Genomic DNA, 20,426 nt, shown 5'->3' with positions numbered 1-20,426 from the left:
TTTTATTTTTATGTCACGCCAAAACTAAACTTGGTCTCAGCTCCTAACCAAAAGCTTAAAGAAACACAAGACAGCCAGGTGGTTTGTCCCTTCAGACAAGATGGGGCTCCTATTGTCTGGGTCAAAACCCACCTTAGGACACATACTAGCTACTGTCCTCTCAACAGGCTTTTCATTACTTCATATTAGAGTTCCTAAATCTCTCTCCCCCACGTTTTGCATCAAAGTAATAGAGACATGTAAAACTTACCAAAAGCCAAAAAATAAAAATCTGCCAATCGGTCCCACACTTAAAGTATGCAGTGTCCTCAATGCATGCAGAAGAATAAAAATAGGGATTAGGGAATGAGAGTACCAGAAATCAATAATATACGGCAGAACAGTGCATCCATCAATCAGTAGTAGCTACCTAAAAAAAAAACAAAAACAAACAAACAAACAAAAGTACTAAAGAAAAAAGAGTGGGTTGCCTCCCACAGAGCGCTAAGTTTAGAGTCTTCAGCCAGACTCGGAATGACTCATGGAGGGTCAAGGATCAAATCATACCAAGGCGCCAGGTTAAAAGAAGGTTGGGGAGATGTAATCAAAGGGGGGAGAGGCTCAAACCTAGCTGTCCAAGGTGGCTATTCTAAAGAGGGTGAGCAATCTAGTAAAGTATGCACCTCTTCAGTGTATGCCTCAGACTCATCTCCAAGCGTCATATAGTGCTGCAAAGAGTCATCAATAAGCACGTGAGAAGTGTGATCAGCCACAACTTTGTCTAATAAATCCAATGCAAAACACTCTTCTTCTCTAAATTAACCTAAGGATGCATTGAAGATGTTGAGCCTAAACTTCTTATTCCCAATAGAGATGTCCATGGCACCCGATCTACAATTTATATAAGCATTCACAGCAGCTAAGAAGGGGTGCCCTAAAATGACAGGGGGAAGCTTGACTATGGTGGCTGTATTCATATCCACGACAAGGAAGTCCACAGGAAAGTACAATTTTTCCACCTTCACTAAAACATCTTCTAACAACCCACGAGGTGTTTTGATTGAACGATCAGCCAACTTAAGGATAACCTCAGTGGGTTTCAAATCTCCTAAACCAAATCTGTCATAGACTGAACTAGGCAAAATATTCACACTAGCCCCTAAATCAAGTAGTGCCCTACTTATGGAGAGATCTCCAATGATGCAAGAAATAAGAGGCACACCTGGGTCCTTAAGCTTAGGGGGTAAGTGGCTGGAAATTACCGAACTAACCTGTTCAATCAAATGGACGATCTTAGGGATTTAAGTTCTCAACTTACGCTTTTGGGTGCAGAGGTCTTTCAAAAACTTAGTGTAAGCAGGAACTTGCTTGATAGCATCCAAGAGGGGGAGATTGATGCGAACTTGTTGGAATAAATCGATCATCTCTTGCATCTTTTCACCCTGTTTACCCTGAAGGGGAGTAAGATGGTGTTTAAAGGGCTTGGGGAAGAGGGACCTTTGGAATGTAAGAATCAGGTAATGGTCCCTCCACAATAGGAATGTGCAACCCCTTCCTTGGAAACTGATGAGTGGGTTTCACAGGTGGTGTTTCAGTAATGGAATCATGTGTGTCTACATCACCACCGGAATTCTCTAGGGTTGACTCAGCCTCTCTCTGGCTTTGAGACTTAGTAGGAAACGTCTCATTAGTGGCTAAGGGTGCAACAGGTTTTTCCACCCTTTTGCCGCTCCTTAGGACTGTGACTGATTGGACCTGTTCTTTTCCTAGACCCATTTGATTGTTTGGGTTACCTATTGGTTGACTTGGCAATTGACCAGCCTCCCTCCTGCTTATAGCATCAGCCAGTTGACTCAGTTGGTTCTCTAGCTTATTAATGGACTGAGTATGTGAGGGTAGCAGCTGTGTATTCTGCTCGAGTCCACTTAATGCTTTTAGCACTTTTTCCTCAAAGGATTGATGCTGTTGGGGTTGAGGATATGGTGGTTGTCCACCTCTATAGGCATTAGATTGAACATTAAATGATGGCCAATATGGTGGGTTTGGAGGATTATTTGGTACTGAGTTTTCCATGAAAAGTTTGGGTGGTTTCACCATCCCGGATTATAGGTATTGGAAAAAGGATCATTACCCGGTTTAGGAAAACCTTGAGCCACTTGTACCTATTCCTGAACAAATTCAGGGTATTGTGTAGCCGAAGTACAGTCTGTCACATAATGACTAGGGCTAGCACATAAGGCAGAAGCTTTAGTCTGATTGGGTGGAGGGAAACTCATTGGGAAAGGGGACATAGAATGCTGTCCTACAGACATCAGATAGTCCAATTTCTTGGGCAACATATCAACCTTAGCAGTCATCTCTACAGTTGGATTGATCTCATAGAGACCACCCTTCTTTGGTTGCCCTATATGTGCAATCTCAGTCCGAAAGGCTGAAGCATGATGTTAGAAATTTTCGCTAAGGGTTTCAAAAAGATCCCATGCTTCCGTCTCATTCTTGTGCATAAATGTTCCACCACAAAAGGAGTCTACCATTTGCCTATATTGGTCACGGAGGCCATCATAAAAGTACTGGACTATTAGTAATGGCTATTGTAAGGCTATTACTCTGGCCAATGGGGAATTTTTTTTTTAAAATTCCTACTGCATCCCCGCCCATGTAGAAATCCTAACCGAATCTAGGGAATGAAGCCAGTGTTTGGTTTTGTCCTTTAAGGAAAATGGGAATAGGAATAACTTTAGGGCATCTTCAGAGAGGTTTTGGATTTTGACTGTAGAGCATACCTCTAAGAACTCATCAAGATGCTTGTAAGGCTCCTCATTAGCAAGTCCATAATAGGATGGTAACATCTGTATGATGCTAGACTTGATCTCATATTGAGCAGTCTGAATGGCAGGCAACTGAATACAAAATGCAGGGGTGTAGGTAGTTGGAGTGAAGTGCTCACTCAGCGGCCTTCCGGGCTGATTTTTGTCACCCATTTTATTATTGTTATCCTTATCCTTAGGTCTAGCCACAGATTGCTCTATTTCTAGGTCAAGGGAAGTCAGGTTGGGGTGCAAAGAACGCCGACCATGCATAAAACACAACATAGGTTGAACGTGCTAATTAAACAAAAATTAAAACTAGTACATTAAAATGTGATAACTAATAAAAATAATTAATAAAAATAAAAACCAGAACTAAAAAGTAAAAAAATAACTAATTTAAAACTAACGAAAATACTTACTTGGTGTTGGCGGTTGTGCAATTCCACTTGCTGCCCCTGATGAAAGATTACACATATGATCTTAAGGGACTAGGGGAAGTAAAATTAAACCTAAACACCCAATCTAATGCTGAAATGAAAAAACAAAAAAAAATGCATAAAATAACCCTAATTACATAAAATCTAGGAGTTAAAAGTAAACCAAACGGACAGCTTGTCCTTACTCGATTGACTCTGCTTCCTGCACAAACAAACAGAACTTTAGGTATACTAAAATTAACCTAATAAAGAGATTAAAAATAAAAATAAAAATTTTGGAGTTATAAAATTAAAACTAAAACAAAGTAACACAAAACAACTCAATCAATCTTAGCAACCGTGCTTCGGTTCCCCGGCAACGGCACCAAAATTTGATCGTGGTGTCGTTAACCGATCAAAAATAAAACCCTAAATTAATCTAGTAAGTAGCAAGTAAGGGATCGATCTACGGGGAACTAGAAGGCTAAATTACTAAGATGATTAGATGAAAGTGATGAGAATTAAAGTGCAATAAATCTGATTTTAAACTACGAACGAAAGAAACGAATCTAAGCTAACAACGATATGCAAATATGGGAGAAGACTATCTTTAGGGTTTGAATCCCCAACAAAATTGTTATTCAATTCGGTTGCATGCTTCGGTTTATTATAACCACAAGCCTAATAATACCACAGAATGTACGGTTCCTCCTAGGTATGGACTATCTTGTCGAGTACTATCGTCCTTCACTTATAGGGCTTGGCACGCTTAGTTTGTTCAGCTATAATCCATCATCGGTACAACCACATAAGAACAGAATATCATTGCTTGAATGAAAAATAATGAATCACAAAAATAGAAAATTTCAATTAAATCTATCAATTAAAATCATCCAAATAGGGATGGGGTCTCAACATCAAGCAATCAAGAATGCAAACCAGAATTTTAAATAACAAACACCATTAGTTCATCTACACCTAAAGATAGAAAGAACTTAGCCGATCATGGTGCTAAGAGACAGGGGGCAACAATGGTGACGATGATCCATGGAGGTGTGCTTGGCGATCTCTACGAGTTGCTGCCCAAGAAAAAAATGTTGGAAGAAGGTGATGGAGATGCTTTGCTGATTCGGTAATGGTGCTAATTTTCAAAATCCCCATCCTCTCTGGCTTTGACAGATTTCAATATATATATATCTCGAAGGAAGGGAAACCGAGAGAGAGAGAGAGCGTGAGGGATTAGAAAGTAGAGATATAAGAGGAAAGAGAGAGAAAAGTGGAATAGAATTAGGAAAGGTGGGACCATGAGGGATTTGAGAGAGAGAGAGAGAGAGAGAGAGAGATTTTAATCTAAATTATAAATTTGATCAAAATTCTCTTTTTGAAAATATCTCTCCATCCTAGCCCCGAATGGACTCAATCCGAGAATTAAAGTTGCTCCAATTAATATTCTGGACGATATGAACCCAATATCGAATGTCTTCTGAAAATTTCCCAATTTTTTGAAATTATGATTATGCCCTTGGATCTTCAGTGAAACTTCTTCTCATCTCGCCCTTGATCACATATGAGTCGATTCATGGGTAGGCTGGTGCTTAGATTGCATCAAATCCTTCCTTGGTTCTGGGCTCGAGCTTACATCTCAACTCATTTTCTGGCCCATTATTCTTTTTTGGCCCAAAAAGAATAATCACATGCATGGGCTTCAAAACTGATGCATACTTTTAATGCAACACGTTCATTTTGCTCAAAATTCAGCCCTCTTCGCAACCATGAAAAGAAACTAGACCACTTTATGTGTAAATCTGAAGATACGATGCCCGATAGTCCAGAATAGCATGAAATCGCATAAAATGACCTAAACCTGAAAATAACAGAAAACACCCAAGGTAGTTCCATTCTAAGCAGATAAAAATGCAGAATTAAATGGAATAATTTCACACATAAATGTGCTCATCAAAAACGTGGGAGACTAAGGAAGGAGGAAGAAGGAAGAAGAAGGAAGAGAAGGAGGAGCCTCAACCTCTGTTGGAGCCCTTCTTGAGTGCAAACCACCTCCCAAGCAATTGGAGATCCATGTTTGGAGCTAGGAGCTCGTGGGAAAGAAGAGTTGCAGACCCATTACAACTTTAAAGCTTGCCCCTTTGCTGTCCTAAGCTAACCCTATTGTAAGTAAGCTAATTCATACATATTCTAGGTAATTCTCATTTGGATTTGATTGAAACCCTACCTAGGCCTTAGCCAAATCTTAGGACTTCTTTCCCTACTGTATTTAGAACTTTTATTGGATGTTAATAACACCCATCAATGGCCCCAATTAATGGATTTTCAGTTCTATGACCCAAATACCATTAAACCCTCTTGAAGAACCTCCAATTTGAGGATTCTTGATGTTGGAATCTATGGTTTGCAACAAACCATAGGGCTTCTTGCTTTACTTTAGTTAGACATTTTATTAGATATTTTAATTGTGACCTCAATCTACTGATTCTCCTACCCATGACTAAACTACCATGAAACCCCATGTTAAAACTTCCAAATTGGGGGATTCTTGTTTATTGGAACCCAAACCCTCTTAGGGAATCCTAAATTGGATCAAATCCCTAGGTTTAGTAGCTTCCTCAAAGGCTAATAACATTTCCCCATAGACCCATGTTGGCCCCATGGTCATTGGCTAAGGTTTGGAGACAACCCAAGCCATTTCCTACATTTGCGGGCTCTAGCGGACGATACAGTAGGTGCATGATCCGCCTGGGCAGTCCGCCAAACTAGTGGATGATCACATCATCCGTTAGGTGTGTGATCCGTCTGGGCCAGACTTGAACTGAATTGAGGTTTTTGACTCTGGACCTTGGACATTGACACTCTCTCACCTATTGTACACTTGTATGATGACATGCTAGGCTAGCATATGAGTACAGGAGGAATATACACTACAAGAAAACCAATGATACGACAATTGTGAGTGGATTAGATACTTGGACTTAATTTATGGAATATTTTTGTGATGACCTACGTTGAATGCCATTCATACATGTATGTGATAAATGATATGATGATCTATGTTAATTTCAATGTCTGTTACTAATGATGGATCATGGTAAGAATGGTTTAAGATTATCATGTTGAATGTTAGATGCTTAGGGATTTACAATTATGCTTGAACTATTATCATAAATATGAATAATGGATTTGTGTTGAAACATGAATATGAGTGTTTGAGTTAAAATAATACCGCAAGCGTACGGGTCAATCGTAGCTACGGGTCGAACACGAGGAGATATACACCACCCTATTTTACTCACTTTAAAGTAATGCAAAGTAAACCAAATTAAAGTGTTAAATTAAACTAATTAAACTAATAAACTAACGGATCATAACTCACAAGTATCTAACGAATTAAATTGGCGTCCTAACACATATCCATCTAACCTATCAAACTAACGCGGATTGGAAGGGATAAATTGCAGCCACAGACCACAACCACATAAAAAAAATAAAAGAAGAAGAAGGAGAATGAGATAGAAGTAGAGAGAATGAGATAGAAGAGACGGAGAATGAGTTTAAGAGTTTAGAGAGTAAAAACCTGGATGTGCTTGCATGAATGTAGTTGAAGAGCTTGAATACTTGAACAAACCTTGCATGGCTTCCTCTTCTAAATCTCCAAGTCTTGTCATCAACTTAGGAACTTAGACTAGAAAGCTTGAAGCTAAACTAGAATTATTACAATCATATTGAAGACATAAAATTAAAGCATGAATCAAAAGCATTACAACCATGAAATTGAAAGCATGAAATCAAACTAGAACTTAGAAAGCCAAAAACTAGAAGAAGAGAAGAAGAAATTTCACTAATTAATTGAATTAAAAACTGAATTAAAATTGAACTAAAATTGAACAAAAAACTGAACGAAAATTTAAGAAGTTACAAGCCTAAACCATAGGGGATATATAGGGGAGAGGGGAGGAGAAGAGAGAAGAGAAGAGAGGGGAAGGAGGCTTCCAACGAATTTGGGGCTTCTCTCCCTCTAAAAATTGTGGAGAGGAGAGAGAGTTGGAGAAGGAAACCCAAAATAAGAGAATATTCCCTTCTCCTTCCTCCTTTATAATGCCTTGAATCCCAAGAAAAGAGAGAAAAAATAGAAAGAGGGAGAGAAGAGAATCCTAGCTACATACCTTCTATTTTTACAAGAGTAACTTTCTAGTTCTAAGTTGTGCTTCCTTTTCTTTGTAGGTGTCTTCTCCAAGCAATGAGATCAAAGCATTTTTGACTTTTCAACCTTCTATAGATGAGAGAATATCTTTCAAAAGAAATCTATCCCAAGTAGAATTCCAAAAGTGCCCTTGAAAAGTTGGAGGAGAGAGAGAGCAAGGGTGATGACTAGGATTTCCACTCAATCAAATAACACAATGCCCATCATGTCCTCAAGGAAAATCGTGGAGCACTGGGTGCAGCCCAATAAAAATCGTGGACAGTAGTGGGCCTTTAAAAATAATGGAATCTAGTGGCAGTATGGGTCCCTCCATGTGGGTAGCAGTCCTTCTCTCTCTTCAAGAATGAAAAATTATCGTAACAGTCCTGTACTTGCAGTAGATCTCCACTATTGCTTAGAAATATCTTCTATAATGTCAAAAATGTCATTGGGCAGTGGTAGAATGACTATGGGCTTGCACTACAGCTCCTTTCCGACCCATTATCCTTTCTTGGCCTGAAAAGAATAATCGATTGCATGGTGGCCTAAACGAATGCGTACTTGCGTTCCGTCACGTCCATCTTGCTCCATATTTAGTCCTCTTTATAGCCATGGAAAGAAAAATGATAACTTTACATGTAAATTGGGACATGCAGCTTTCGATAGTCCAGAATAGCCTAAAATAGCCCAAAACCTGAAAAGCACAAGAAAACACCAAAGTAACTCTATCCAATGTGGTAAAATATATGCTTTATGCCCTAAGATTTCACACATAAATGTGCTCATCAATGAGATATGGTTTTGCGATGTTTATGTGATGAGTTGTACGGGTATGTGATCGGGCCGACCGTTATTCTGTATTACATCCGTCTCACTCCTGCATGTGCATGTGTAAGCTAGAGGAGGCGAGAGGATTGTCGGGCCGACTGTGATTTCGGTACTATGGACTCGACCTCTAGCTTCTACATGAGCGTGCACCCTTCCATTAAATGCATGGTCAGGATTACATATTCCCTTGTGCTACACCCCTTACCAATAGGGGTAAAGGTGTTGGGTAACCGATGGTGACTTCCAACGGACAGGGGTGCCATTCTCAACAGACCACCGTATTTGGGTGAGAGCATGGGTTATCTCGAGGGCTTGTGGATAACCCGGTGTGGGGGTCCGGTCTCGTAAGTTTTCAATCGCAACTCGGATTGTATCGTCGCATTGTCACTGTATTGACTCATGGGGGATACAACCTAAGGGATGTTGCAGTAACACTTTATCCCATGGACTTAGGCATTTTGATTGTTAGGTGGATGTATACTAAAAACTGAAATTCATTCATGTGCATGACTATAAACTGAATTTGATGTATGAATTATCCTGGTGGTATGGAACGCTGTGGGATTCGTCTATCATTTTTTTGTTTGCATCCGGTGGATTGTGCATTCATGGTTGTTTACGTATGCTTGTATGATCTAATTGCTCACTGGGCTTAGTTGGAAGCTCATCCCTCGAGGGACCTCTCTTTTTAGATATGATTGCAAGTATGATGGGACCGGTCAATGATGATTCAGCATATTTTTTTGTTGATGGCTATGGTGCTTGGGATGTTCCTGGTGAGGAGGAGCATGGACCGGAGTGCGCTTGTGAGCCCTGTGCTCGTGGTGTGGTTTAGTGCAGGCTTGAGGTCCATTTGGATTATGGACTATCATTGAGAATTAATGTAATTAAGTACTATTTTAACTTTGGAATTTAATTACTTGTAATTATATATATTGCTAGTTAAAGTTTACAAACCTTGAAATGTTGGAATAAAATATCACTTACTATATGATATCACCTGTGTAGCTTCCGCACTCTGATAATTATAAATGTTATATAGCTTCCGCACACACTCTGATTAGATTTGTTTTGTGGGATCAGTGATCTTGGTATTGCAAAGTGTAGATCCTTGGAGTTAGTGTGGAATATCAGAACTATTCCACTCACATGTCCCTAGGGGTAGGGAGTGGGGGTGTGACATGTTCACTACCTATAATCATAAAGTCATCAAACACTCATAAATTCACTTAAATAAGCCAGTGGTTCAGTCCCCATTGGACCAAACCAATCAAAATGAATAAAATCCCCAAACAGGGTAATCCTGGCTCACCAGATCCCTGTTGGGTCACTGGGCTCACCGACACCCAACCCAGAAGTTTCTGGTGTTTTAAGTCTGCGCAAACTTTGAAGATTCCATTTAATCATCATCATCGATTGATCAACCGGGACACCGGATGCTACCCAAATGCTGGTCGAGAGCAGCTCAGCTCAAGAGAAATTTGGGGTTTTTCAGTCCAAACCCCCACACTCATATTCCCCACACCTTAGACACTCTCTTCACCACTTATATACATGATTTAGGGCATGGATTGAATCAATTAAGGAACTCATATTCACACTTCAACCCAAGGGTTTCACCTGGTTTAACTCCAAAACGAAACCCTAGTTATGACTCTCACAATCATTCTTGTTTCTTTGTAAACAAAGCTACGAATAAATGCATTGGCCATTAAAACACTCTACGAAACCATCCAACTCATCTCCTAATTTCTAAGTTGAAAACCAAAAAAATTCTATGGCCGATTACCTCCAAATTTCCTTTCAATCTAGGGAAGGTTGATGATGTGCGACTTGAGTTGCTCACCCAAGCTTGATTGTGATTTTCCCTCTCGAATCCAAGCTCAAATCCTTGGTCGGACATGGCTTCCCCCTTGTACGGTGGAGCCTACTCCTCATCTCCCTTTCCTCTCTCATTTGCTCTTTCTTTCTCTTATTTCTCTCAAGCCAATGAGTTGAGTATTTCTACTCTCATAACCATGTTGGGTCAACCCATGGTTTAACCCTAAACTCAAAGTAACCCAACCAAATCCTTATACTCATATATCAATTGAACCTCATTGGCCCAAGTTGAGTAAACTCATAGGCCTACTCATAGGTCATGACATCATCCTCAATTTTCTATTTATTATTATTAGCCTCGGTATAAAATATAATATTTTATCCCTCACCAGGACCATTTCCCGGTATCGGTATTTTTCATAATTACAAATTTACCATCATTAGTAGACTTACCTACTTAATGTCTTACTTAGATAATTTCAATAACACATTTCCCATCAAGGTCCCGTAATTATCAAAATTATTATACTATCATTATATAAATGCCTACAACTCAAAAATTTGGGGTATCACACATTGGGTACTCTATTATATTTCAGCACGACATTCCATTCTCAAATAGATGGTTAATTTGAAAAGACCATTCAGATTCTAGAAGACATGTTGAGGGTATATGTCATTTATTTTTAAAGAATTTTGAGTGAAAACCTAGTGTTGGTTGAATTTTTTTTTTTGTAACAATAGTTACCAATCCACAATTGAAATGATTCCATATGAAGCTCTATATGGAAGAAAATATAGATCACCCATCCGTTGGAGTGAAGTTTGTGAAAGGCAATTGTTGGTAAGACTTGGTTCAAGAAACTAGTGAGGAATTAATGCAAAGAAGAATGAAAGCTGCCCAACACCGTCAGAAAAGTTATGCGGATAGATGAAGTCATTGGAATTTGATGTTGATAGTAAAGTCTTTCTGAAGGTATCAAAGTCTTTCATAATTTCACTAGGCAAATGGCTTCCCATCCAATGCACCAATGTGCCATGCCTTGTTCTCATTCCTGCCTTGCACATGGCTGTCTCCTTTGACCATAGGCATCATTCTCTAGGCACACCAGCCACACACACACCCATGGCATACAAGCCATGCACATGCCCACACCACCATAGAACTTGGGCCATGCACAAGCTGCCACCATGCACACACCCCTTCCTTAGCATGTAGGCCATGCACACGCCCCCCATACCTATGTGCCTCCGCAAGCATAAGGGCCTGCCATCAGCCCTCAAGCCCTCACACAAGCATGCATCACAACACTACACCTTCCTTGCACATATACTGTTGGATTTATGTGTCCATCAAATCCGGTTTAAATTTTATTGAACTGTTTATACATTTGGTTTAATATTATCACATGCGATGTGAAATTTTTGAACATTATATATCCTTAAGTTTACACTTAAAATGGTACTCACGACTAGGGTTTGGGCTAGCACCCTTATCATATGGTCGTCGCATTGGGTACACCTAGGCATGTTGATGTCAGGATATGAATGCAAGTACACATATTGTTGTGTATTGGCAAAGAATCTATTTATGTCAATTCCCTCATGTGATATTGTCAGATGTGAGTCAGGGATAGACATGCATCACCGAGACCCAGTACTTGAGAGGATCTTGTCATTGCATAATGTGACACATTCTTTGGTTTATCAATGAATGAGGTTCATATAACCAAAACTGATGTTCTGGAAATGTGCAAACATTTCGTAAGTGAAAGAGTTACTCAGCATGGTCTCCACTGCCCAATTGGGGAATATCAAGAGGTTGTTTGTGGATGGTCGGATGAGAATCAAGATCCTACACCATTTTGAAAATAGTGTTGCAAAACTTATTTTCACATCAAATGATAAATTATATGTATGTTTTAATTAAAAATGTTTGATCGTGTTTTGCGGATTTTGATCACATACCCAGACGCTCTGATAAGGACATATATAATGGAATGAGATTTGACAATATTTATATACATGCCCTAGATACCATAACGACGGTGCTGATTAGTGGAGAGTTGGTACATAATAAGATTTTATTATGTAAGGGTATTTTTAGGATTTGCTAATTAATTAATTAGTTTATTTAATTTAATGGATGTGGTGCTATTATTATTACCCATTAAATAAAAATAAATAATTGATTATTTTTCCTTTAAAATTCTGTTTCTTCATCAATTAGAAACACACTAGAATTAGATAGTTTCAAGTCAAGAGAGAGAGAGAGAGAGAGAGAGAGTCAGATTCTCACTGGGAAAACAAAAAGAGGCTCTATATACCTACGGGAGGGGAGTCGGCCAAGCACTCTTGGTCGGATTCTCCACTCTCTCTCTCTCTATTTCTTCTCCTTCTTATTGCTCTATAGTGTTTTGAGAGTGTGGGATTTGGAACCCTGGTTAACGTGGAGCTTGAGGAGACATTGTATTGACTTGTAGAAGTTCGGCTGCACCAAGTAAATTCAAGATTGTCTTGTCTAGTATGCTCATTGAAGGAAGAACCACTATCTGGAGGAGGAACAACACTTGAGGCTCTTCAAGTAAGTAAATCTAACCAACTCTTTTGTGGTTATTCTTGTATTATTTGTTATTCATGGGATGCAAAAGAAAACCTGAATCGATCTCTTCCACCACGTATCATGAGATTGTTTCCTCCTCCCATGAGATAATGGGAAGAGATGAGTGTGATAAATTTTTTATCTAACCATAAATCCAATTTTGATTTATTTCCCTATTTCAGTGGGAAGGACCAAGAGATGATCCCATGACTGCCAACATATACCATGCATCGTGCACTCGTCCACCCTCTATTCTGGACAAGTGGTGACAAAGGTTCTCATGGGGTGGGGGAGGGTCACAAAGTGTGCCTTCAACAAGTCTGTGACATGTAGCTTATAAGAAATAGATAAACTATTAACTGTTTCCATAGAGATATGGAAGTTGATTGCAGATTTTTATCTGTTGGGGTCGGTAAATCGAAATAACTGCTCCGATCTTCTCTACCAGCAGAACTGTCACTTATGGTCTTTCTATGCTAAAACACATGCAGGTTGGAATTTGAGAGCCAGATAATTGATTGATTCTGCTGTTATGGCGTCACTCAGACTATTGACCAATACACATGATTGAAAAGAGTGAATCTCCTTGAGGTCTAAGGAACTTTGACAGCTAAAAAAGCTGATTCAGGTGTGTTTGATGAGGCCCATTAGAAAATGACCAATAACCTGTAAGTTGAATTACATACATGTCCAGATAGATCTGCGCTTCAAATCCTTGAAGAATGAAATACATTTCTTGTTGAGCCAAATCTATCTTAGGACTCCAAGTTCTCCCGAACACGAGCAGCAAGTCTCTGTAAAGTCTGATCATCGAAGGAATGATCTCTGTCTCTAATTTTTGAAACAAACTCCATGGCTTCTTTGTATTTGCCTGACTTACAATAACCATCAACTATAATCTTGTAGGTTAGTTCATTAGGTCTGCAATCGTGCTGTATCATATAGCTGATCACATCATCTATTTCTGCAAACATACCTTGTCCTGCATAGCCTGAAATAAAGGTATTGTAAGTAACAATACAGGGCCGAATTCCACAACTTGTCATAACTGTAAAAGTTCTCAGAGCTTCCTGCATGAGCCCTTTCCGACAAAATCCTTTGATCACCGTATTATATGAAACAAGATCTGGTTTGCCACCAGCTTTCTGCAGTCCCTTGAGAATTTCTTGTGCTTTCCAACACTCTCCACATCTTGCATGCATGTCCATCAAGTTATTATAGGTGACAAGATCTGGTTGGAACCCTCTTCGACGGATCAAGTGCAACATTTCGTGGGCCTTGTCATACATCCGGTTTTTGGCATAGATTGAAACCATAGTGTTAAAAAGAACCAAATCAGGTTTGTACCCATTCCTATGAAACTCTTCAAATGCTTTCTCCATACCGATCAGTGACCTACACTTGAAGTTCGAAAGAACAAGGGTTCTTAAAAGCATCCAACTTGGAAATATCTGGCCACCATATATTTCTTTCTCAATTGCCTCTATCCCCTGGAGATGCCCTGCCTTTGCATAGCAATGGAGCATCAATGAGTAAGAGGTTTCGTTAGGCTTGAATCCTTTATTCTTCATGTCTAGGATGATAGATTCTGCAGAATTCCAGTCACCTCTCCGAGCCAAAGCATTAAGAAGTGCATTATAGGTTGTGACACATGGGGTAAAACCGAATTTGATCATCTCATCATACATCTTTGATGCATCAATTCCTGCGTCACACCGACCATAAGCACTAATCAATGTGTTGAATGTATCACGGTCTGGCTCAAAACCACAATTCTTCATCTCTCTAAACACCTGGTTCACATACTTCTGCATACCTTTATTACCACACATGGCCAGCATTGTGTTCCACGTAACCCGATTCAGGACACACCCATTTGACTTCATATCCCAAAGTATCTCCAACATTTCCTCTGATCGTGACTTCTTTCCAAGCATTGCTAGAATGGCATTATATGTGCAAACATTGGGAACACAACCTGATTCTTTCATCTGTTTGAACAAACTCAAAGCCTTATCTTCTTTCCCGGCTTTACCATAGGCATTGATAAGTGTAGTGTACGTTATAGCATTCGGCATAACTCCCCTACTGGCCATTGTGTCTATGATAGCTGCTCCTTCTTCATACAATCCTGCCCTTACATATGCAACCACAAGCTCATTGTAAGTCACCGAATCAGGAGGGCAGTTGTTTTGCTTCATTTCCTTCAAAATGCTCAATGCCTCTGAATAATTCCCTGCCTTACCAAACACATGCAGCAAAGCATTGTAAGTAACAGTTCCTGGGACATAACCCTGGGACTTTAGGCCATCAAAGAACTTTGATGCTTGCTCCAATAACCCTTCTCTCCCACAAGCGGATATAACAGTGCTGCAAGTGAATTCATCAAATTCAAGTCCTTTACTTTTCATCTCATCCAGGAGTTCTAAAATCTTACTCCAAGAGCGACCCATCTTTCCATACACATCAAGCATGACATTGTAGGTGACCAAAGTTAGAGGGAGGCCCTTCTCTTTCATCCGCTCAAACAAGATGATTGCCTTCTGAAACTTGCTTGTTCGAGCATAGGCATGCAGTATAGTAGTGTAGGCTCTGACATCAAGGGAGTATTCCTCAACAGGAATTACATCGAACAGCTTCGATGCAATTGCATGCTGAGACTCTCTACCCAGAACCCGAACCATGATTTCTATTGCCTCATTGTCTAATTTAGTATTTTGATCGCTAGAATTCGAAACAAACCATTCAAACAACAAAAGGGCTTTCTCCCAATTGCCTGAAAGCTCCAACCCTTTCAAAAGCCCAATAAGATCGAACTCACGCAACTCACACTTGACAGAATCGAAGAAATCCTTCAAACCCGATAAGGGCTGTCGGATGATAGAGTTTAGAATTACCTTACCTTTTACAGAGAGGAATTCAAGCACTGTATCAGATGCACGACCCGTTGTGGCTTCTTTGTTATCAGACTGAAGGACTGAAACTGAAGTGGGTTTCTTGAGATGGGTCGGTGGCTGCTGTTGTTTGGAATCAGACGATAGGTGTAAAGAAGGGAATTTGGTGGTGGTGTTCTGCGGAGGGTTGAGAGTTTTGAGATTTGAGGAGGCGGTTGGAGGTGAAGAGAGAGTGAGGAGTTGTTGAAGGAGAGAGTCAAGAGGGAAGGAGGAGGGAGGCGTGGGTGATTTAGGTGGGAGAGGAAGAGTTGTTGAATTGAATTTCATATTGGGAGCTGTTTTTCCTGCTCGATTCGTAGGGCTGGGGAAGGCAGGCCTATTTGGGAACAGGGTACCTTCCATTGTGTACAGAGGGAGTGACTGGGAGAAGAACAGTTTTCAGTTTTGATGATTTTGATTTTTGGATTAGATGAAGTTGGAAGGTTGTGTGAGAGAGAGAGAGAGGGAGGGGGTGGTGTCAATCTAATCTTGCATGGATGGTCTTTATTTAGTATACTCGGATGGGTGCGAGGCCATATCTGAGAAACGTCTCAACTCTCAATACCTTCCGTGACTGATAGGATCCCATTTTGGTGTGAGCTGGGGTGTTTTCTAGTGCAGGGAATGTTCACTTACGTGAGCGTACATGAACAACTCACAGCCGTTTAGATAGAATCTATTCTGTGAGACTGTTCCATTTGAACGGCTGTGAGTCGTTCACATACTTGAACATTCACCCTCACCCCCCTCTTTTCCATCACCTAATCTGTTCTTTTTCTTGTGTTGGGCCATTTCAATCAAATCCTCTTTGCTTTTGATAAAATATGGGGGTGTTAGACCTTGATGGACCCAGTTTGTCCTCATTACAAGGGTAATTGACTCCTTTGGTGTAATCGATATAAATAAATCATCATCTGTTAGGGTGTTATCTGAACGAAGATGAGAACACAATGGAAGAGGATTTCGTATGGGTTTGGTTACAAGCTTCACGAACTCGAACAATCTCCTTCATGATCTTTGAATATCTTGTTAAGTTTCTCCACAGAGCTCCATACCACAAATCCTTGGAAAGAGATGGAATCCCACAGAGAACACAAATACTTGGAGAGTAGAGAGAAAGAAAATTTGGTTTCCAGTATATTGGCTTTAGGGTTAGAGGTTCTCCATATATAACCAAAATCCTAAGTCCCCCTCCCCTTTTTTAGACTCACACTAGGAATCAAACACAAGGGGGGGGGGGGGGAGAGAGTCAGCCCCTTGTGGGCGTGCATGGACCGGGCCCAAGGCCCAAGTCCGTTTTATATCTCCCACTTGACCACATAGGGCACGTTAGATCAACTATGCATTTAGGTTTCTCTCAATTTGTGTAACTCTTTATACAGGAAATGGGACATGCGACCTAATGAGATAATACGGGGTAGGAGTACTATATCAAGCTTCCATCTAACCAACATAGCACATCACTCACAAACAATCTCGAAATACCCCAAACGATCCAACTACACCAAACTCAGCACTCTTGAACCCTCATGATGAGCAATGCTGGCTCTTTGTATGTAATGTACTCATGACCACGTCGATCTCAAAATGACAAGTCGCCCGAGCAATGAGTCACAAAACAAAAGTGTAATTCCAAATAGTTTTCCCTGAGCCCCTCATGTCAATCTAACTGTCTCCAATAGCTTTTCCAATCGTATCCCGCTAGACCTCATCATCCATGATCCTAAGGAGAACGTCAAAGTAGCGTCATTGGATGTCCTCTTCATGACATGGTCTCAGGTAATAAGGGTACTATGGGATCAATCAAGTATGATCCACGTGGCTCACACAACGATGAAGCAGGGATCCATTCTGTCACTCCCACTATCAGTCAGTAATAGTACATACAATATGATATATATGTTATGGCATGAGTCCCACTAGAGTGGGCATGTCACTCATAAAATAAATGCCATACAGATCTAAGTCTAATCGCTGGGACAAGCGCCTAACTTGAGTTTCTAGCCTAGTCACCCTCTTGGTTCTTGCTTGAAATCTCACATCCGGCTTCACTCAGGCTACTCGAAAGTGTGGTGTCTTCCATGTCCAACTTGGTGAGGTCTCATCTTAGTTCTAATTAAGGTGCCATCAAGCACACATGCTCATGGGCTCATCTCGCTCGCTATCCTCAAGCGTCGAGGCGAATCACCCGTGTGAGTGGGTTGATTCAATGTCTTGTGATATCTTTAAAACTATAAATGAATGTATAAACGCAATATCACTCAACCAAATCAAAGTGTCCAAAAGAACAGATATACATCAAATCCGTCTCAGTCCCAAGTTCCTAATGTGAATAAGGAAAACATCTTTAGCAATAGACTTTGTCAAAGGATTAGTCATCATGTTGCTAGTGGAGATATGCTTCATGACCACTTCACCTTACGCAACCGTGTCTCAAATTTAATGATATCAAATGTCAATGTGTTTGGCCTTCCCATGAAACTTGGGGTCTTTTTCAAAAGCTACGTGGCTGTGCTGTCACAATGTATAAGCACAACGTTCTCTTAATGGGTAGAAACACTAAGTCTCTACAAGAATCTCCTAAACCAAATGACTTCCTGCACTGCTATTGAACATGCGACATACTCTGACTCCATTGTGGATAGGGCGATGAGGGTCTTTCTTGCTGCACCAAGTAATAGCCCCGCCTCCTAGGACAAATGCATACCCTGAGGTGGATTTACGCTCATCTCTATCACTGGCCCAATCAGCATCACTGTAGCCTCTCATTCTCAAATCTGAACCATTGGAGGTGAGCATGAGGTCTATGGTCCCTCGTAGATATCAAAGGATCTGCTTTACAGCTTGCCAATGAACAGGTCTTGGATTACTCTGATAACGACTAACCATGCCAACTGTAAAGCATATGTCTAGACACGTACAAATCATTGCGTACATCAGACTACCTACTGCAGCTGCATAGGGTACTTTGGACATTTGGTTTCTTTCTTCATTAGTTTTGGGGCACTGGTCTAGGCTTAAGATGCATGCCTTATCCATTGGAGTGTCTATGAGTTTTGAGTTGTTCATATGGAATCGCTCTAGGAATTTCTTTATATAAATCTCTTGAGACAAACCAAGGAATCTCATAGTGCGATCCTTCGCAATCTTCGAGCCCAACACGAAGTTGGCTTCACCCATGTCCTTCATCTCAAAAGTAGAGGACAACCACTCTTTATTGGCGACAATCAACTCAATGTCATTCCCAGCCAATAAGATGTCGTCAACATATAGGGATAGAATAAGGAAACATTCTTTTGACCTTTTCACTTACACACAGTGGTTCTCTTCAATCATTTCAAAATCTATAGAGATAATAAATGATGAAATCTAATGTATCACTGCCTAGACGATTGCTTAAGGCCATAGATGGAATGTTTGAGACGGCAACACTCTTGTCTCTTCACCTTAAAATCCACTAGTTGAGCCATAAAGATATCTTCGTCTAGTTCTCCATTCAGAAAAGCAGTTTTAACATCCATTTGGTAAAGTTCCAAATCCAACTTTGCGACAATGGCTAGAATGAGGCAGATAGAGGTCATTCTCTCCACAAGGGAGAACTTCACATCATAGTATACACCCTATTTTTGGGTATATTCCTTTGCCACAAGGTGTGCTTTGTACTTGTCAATTGAACCATCTGCCTTGCGTTTGACCTTCATGATCCACTTGTTCCTGATGGCCTTATGCTTAGGCGGAAGATCAACTAACTCCTAGACTTGGTTCTTACTCATAGAAGTCAACTCATCTTCCATAGCAACGTGCCACATTTCCTTAGCTGGAGAGGAAAGCGCTTCACTGACTGAAGCTGGCTCATCCTCATCCCTTAGAAGGCAAATGAAAGCATCCCCTTCAATCTCAAAATGACGTCGGGGAATATGTCTGTAGACGCTGAATTTTGTCACCCCCAACAATGATGACAATTGGGCACAAATGATTGGCAGTGTCCTATGGAACCCCTTTCCCAACCCCACAGGAACACCAAAAAGGCTGAAAACGCTCTTGGAGTGTGTACTGCACGCTCAGAAGCACCAAAGCAACCCAAAAATATCTGTGGAGTATGCAACACCCATGATGACACCATAGACGGGTGTGGCCCCGCCACGCGGCACAACAGATGGCCGCACCATGCGATGTCGTAGATAGGTGTGGCCCTGCCATGCGGCACCGCAAACAGGTGCAGCCCCGCCAGGTGGCACCGCGAGCACCCAGGAAGCCCCGCGGCATTGTCGGGGGGCCCATTTTTGCCTATAAATACCCCCTTCCCCCCGCATTTGCACATTCCAAGCTTCTGGGAGAGGGGGAACCCCCAAAGCTCCAATTTTCCAATTTTTTCTAATTTCCTTGTTCTGGGACCCTTCCCTACTCGTTTCTGAGCTTTCAAGCCTTGTCCCCTTGTTCGAAGTCTTGGTTATCCGAATTCGGCTTTTTCGCCCTTTTTTTCGCCCAACTCCCAGAAATTTCCCATGGCATAGCCATTTTGCCTAAGATTCGGGTTCCCAGTTTCCAAACCTCGCGATGTCGTTATTCTGTCCTAGAGTCTAAGGTCCAACTGAGAACAAGTGGGTCCTCGTAAGCCGTTACTCTGTCCGATTAAGGACAAAGGTAGTCATTTTCCTCCACCTGAGCTGGGGGATGCCGTCTGTTTTGCATATCGCATAATTGCATTGGTTTAGAGAATAGGTATACATTTTATTTGCTAATATTTAATTTCGGCACGATGTAGATTGTTAAAGCATTCATGTGTAGTTTATATAGTAGTCAGTACAATATAGTGTTATTTATTTGTGCATCATTATTTAGCCA

The 20,426-nt window shown here is 40.7% G+C and overlaps 1 protein-coding gene across 1 annotated transcript; it reads right to left on the bottom strand.

The window, feature by feature from the left end:
- Positions 1–13,340: 13,340 nt before the first annotated feature.
- On the bottom strand, positions 13,341–16,014 carry LOC122658627 (pentatricopeptide repeat-containing protein At2g18940, chloroplastic). Its single transcript, XM_043853659.1, has one exon. It carries the CDS (start codon positions 15,942–15,944, stop codon positions 13,404–13,406), a length of 2,541 nt encoding a protein of 846 aa, XP_043709594.1. The 5' UTR covers positions 15,945–16,014; the 3' UTR covers positions 13,341–13,403.
- Positions 16,015–20,426: the final 4,412 nt, after the last annotated feature.

This window comes from Telopea speciosissima, chromosome 4 (genome assembly GCF_018873765.1).
Source record: "Telopea speciosissima isolate NSW1024214 ecotype Mountain lineage chromosome 4, Tspe_v1, whole genome shotgun sequence".
NCBI classification, from domain to species: Eukaryota; Viridiplantae; Streptophyta; class Magnoliopsida; order Proteales; family Proteaceae; genus Telopea; species Telopea speciosissima.
This window is presented reverse-complemented; position numbering and strand designations above follow the sequence as displayed.

Coding starts and splice junctions, on each gene's coding strand:
- LOC122658627 (XM_043853659.1), bottom strand. CDS start 15,944: ATGGAAGGTACCCTGTTCCCAAATAGGCCTGCCTTCCCCAGCCCTACG.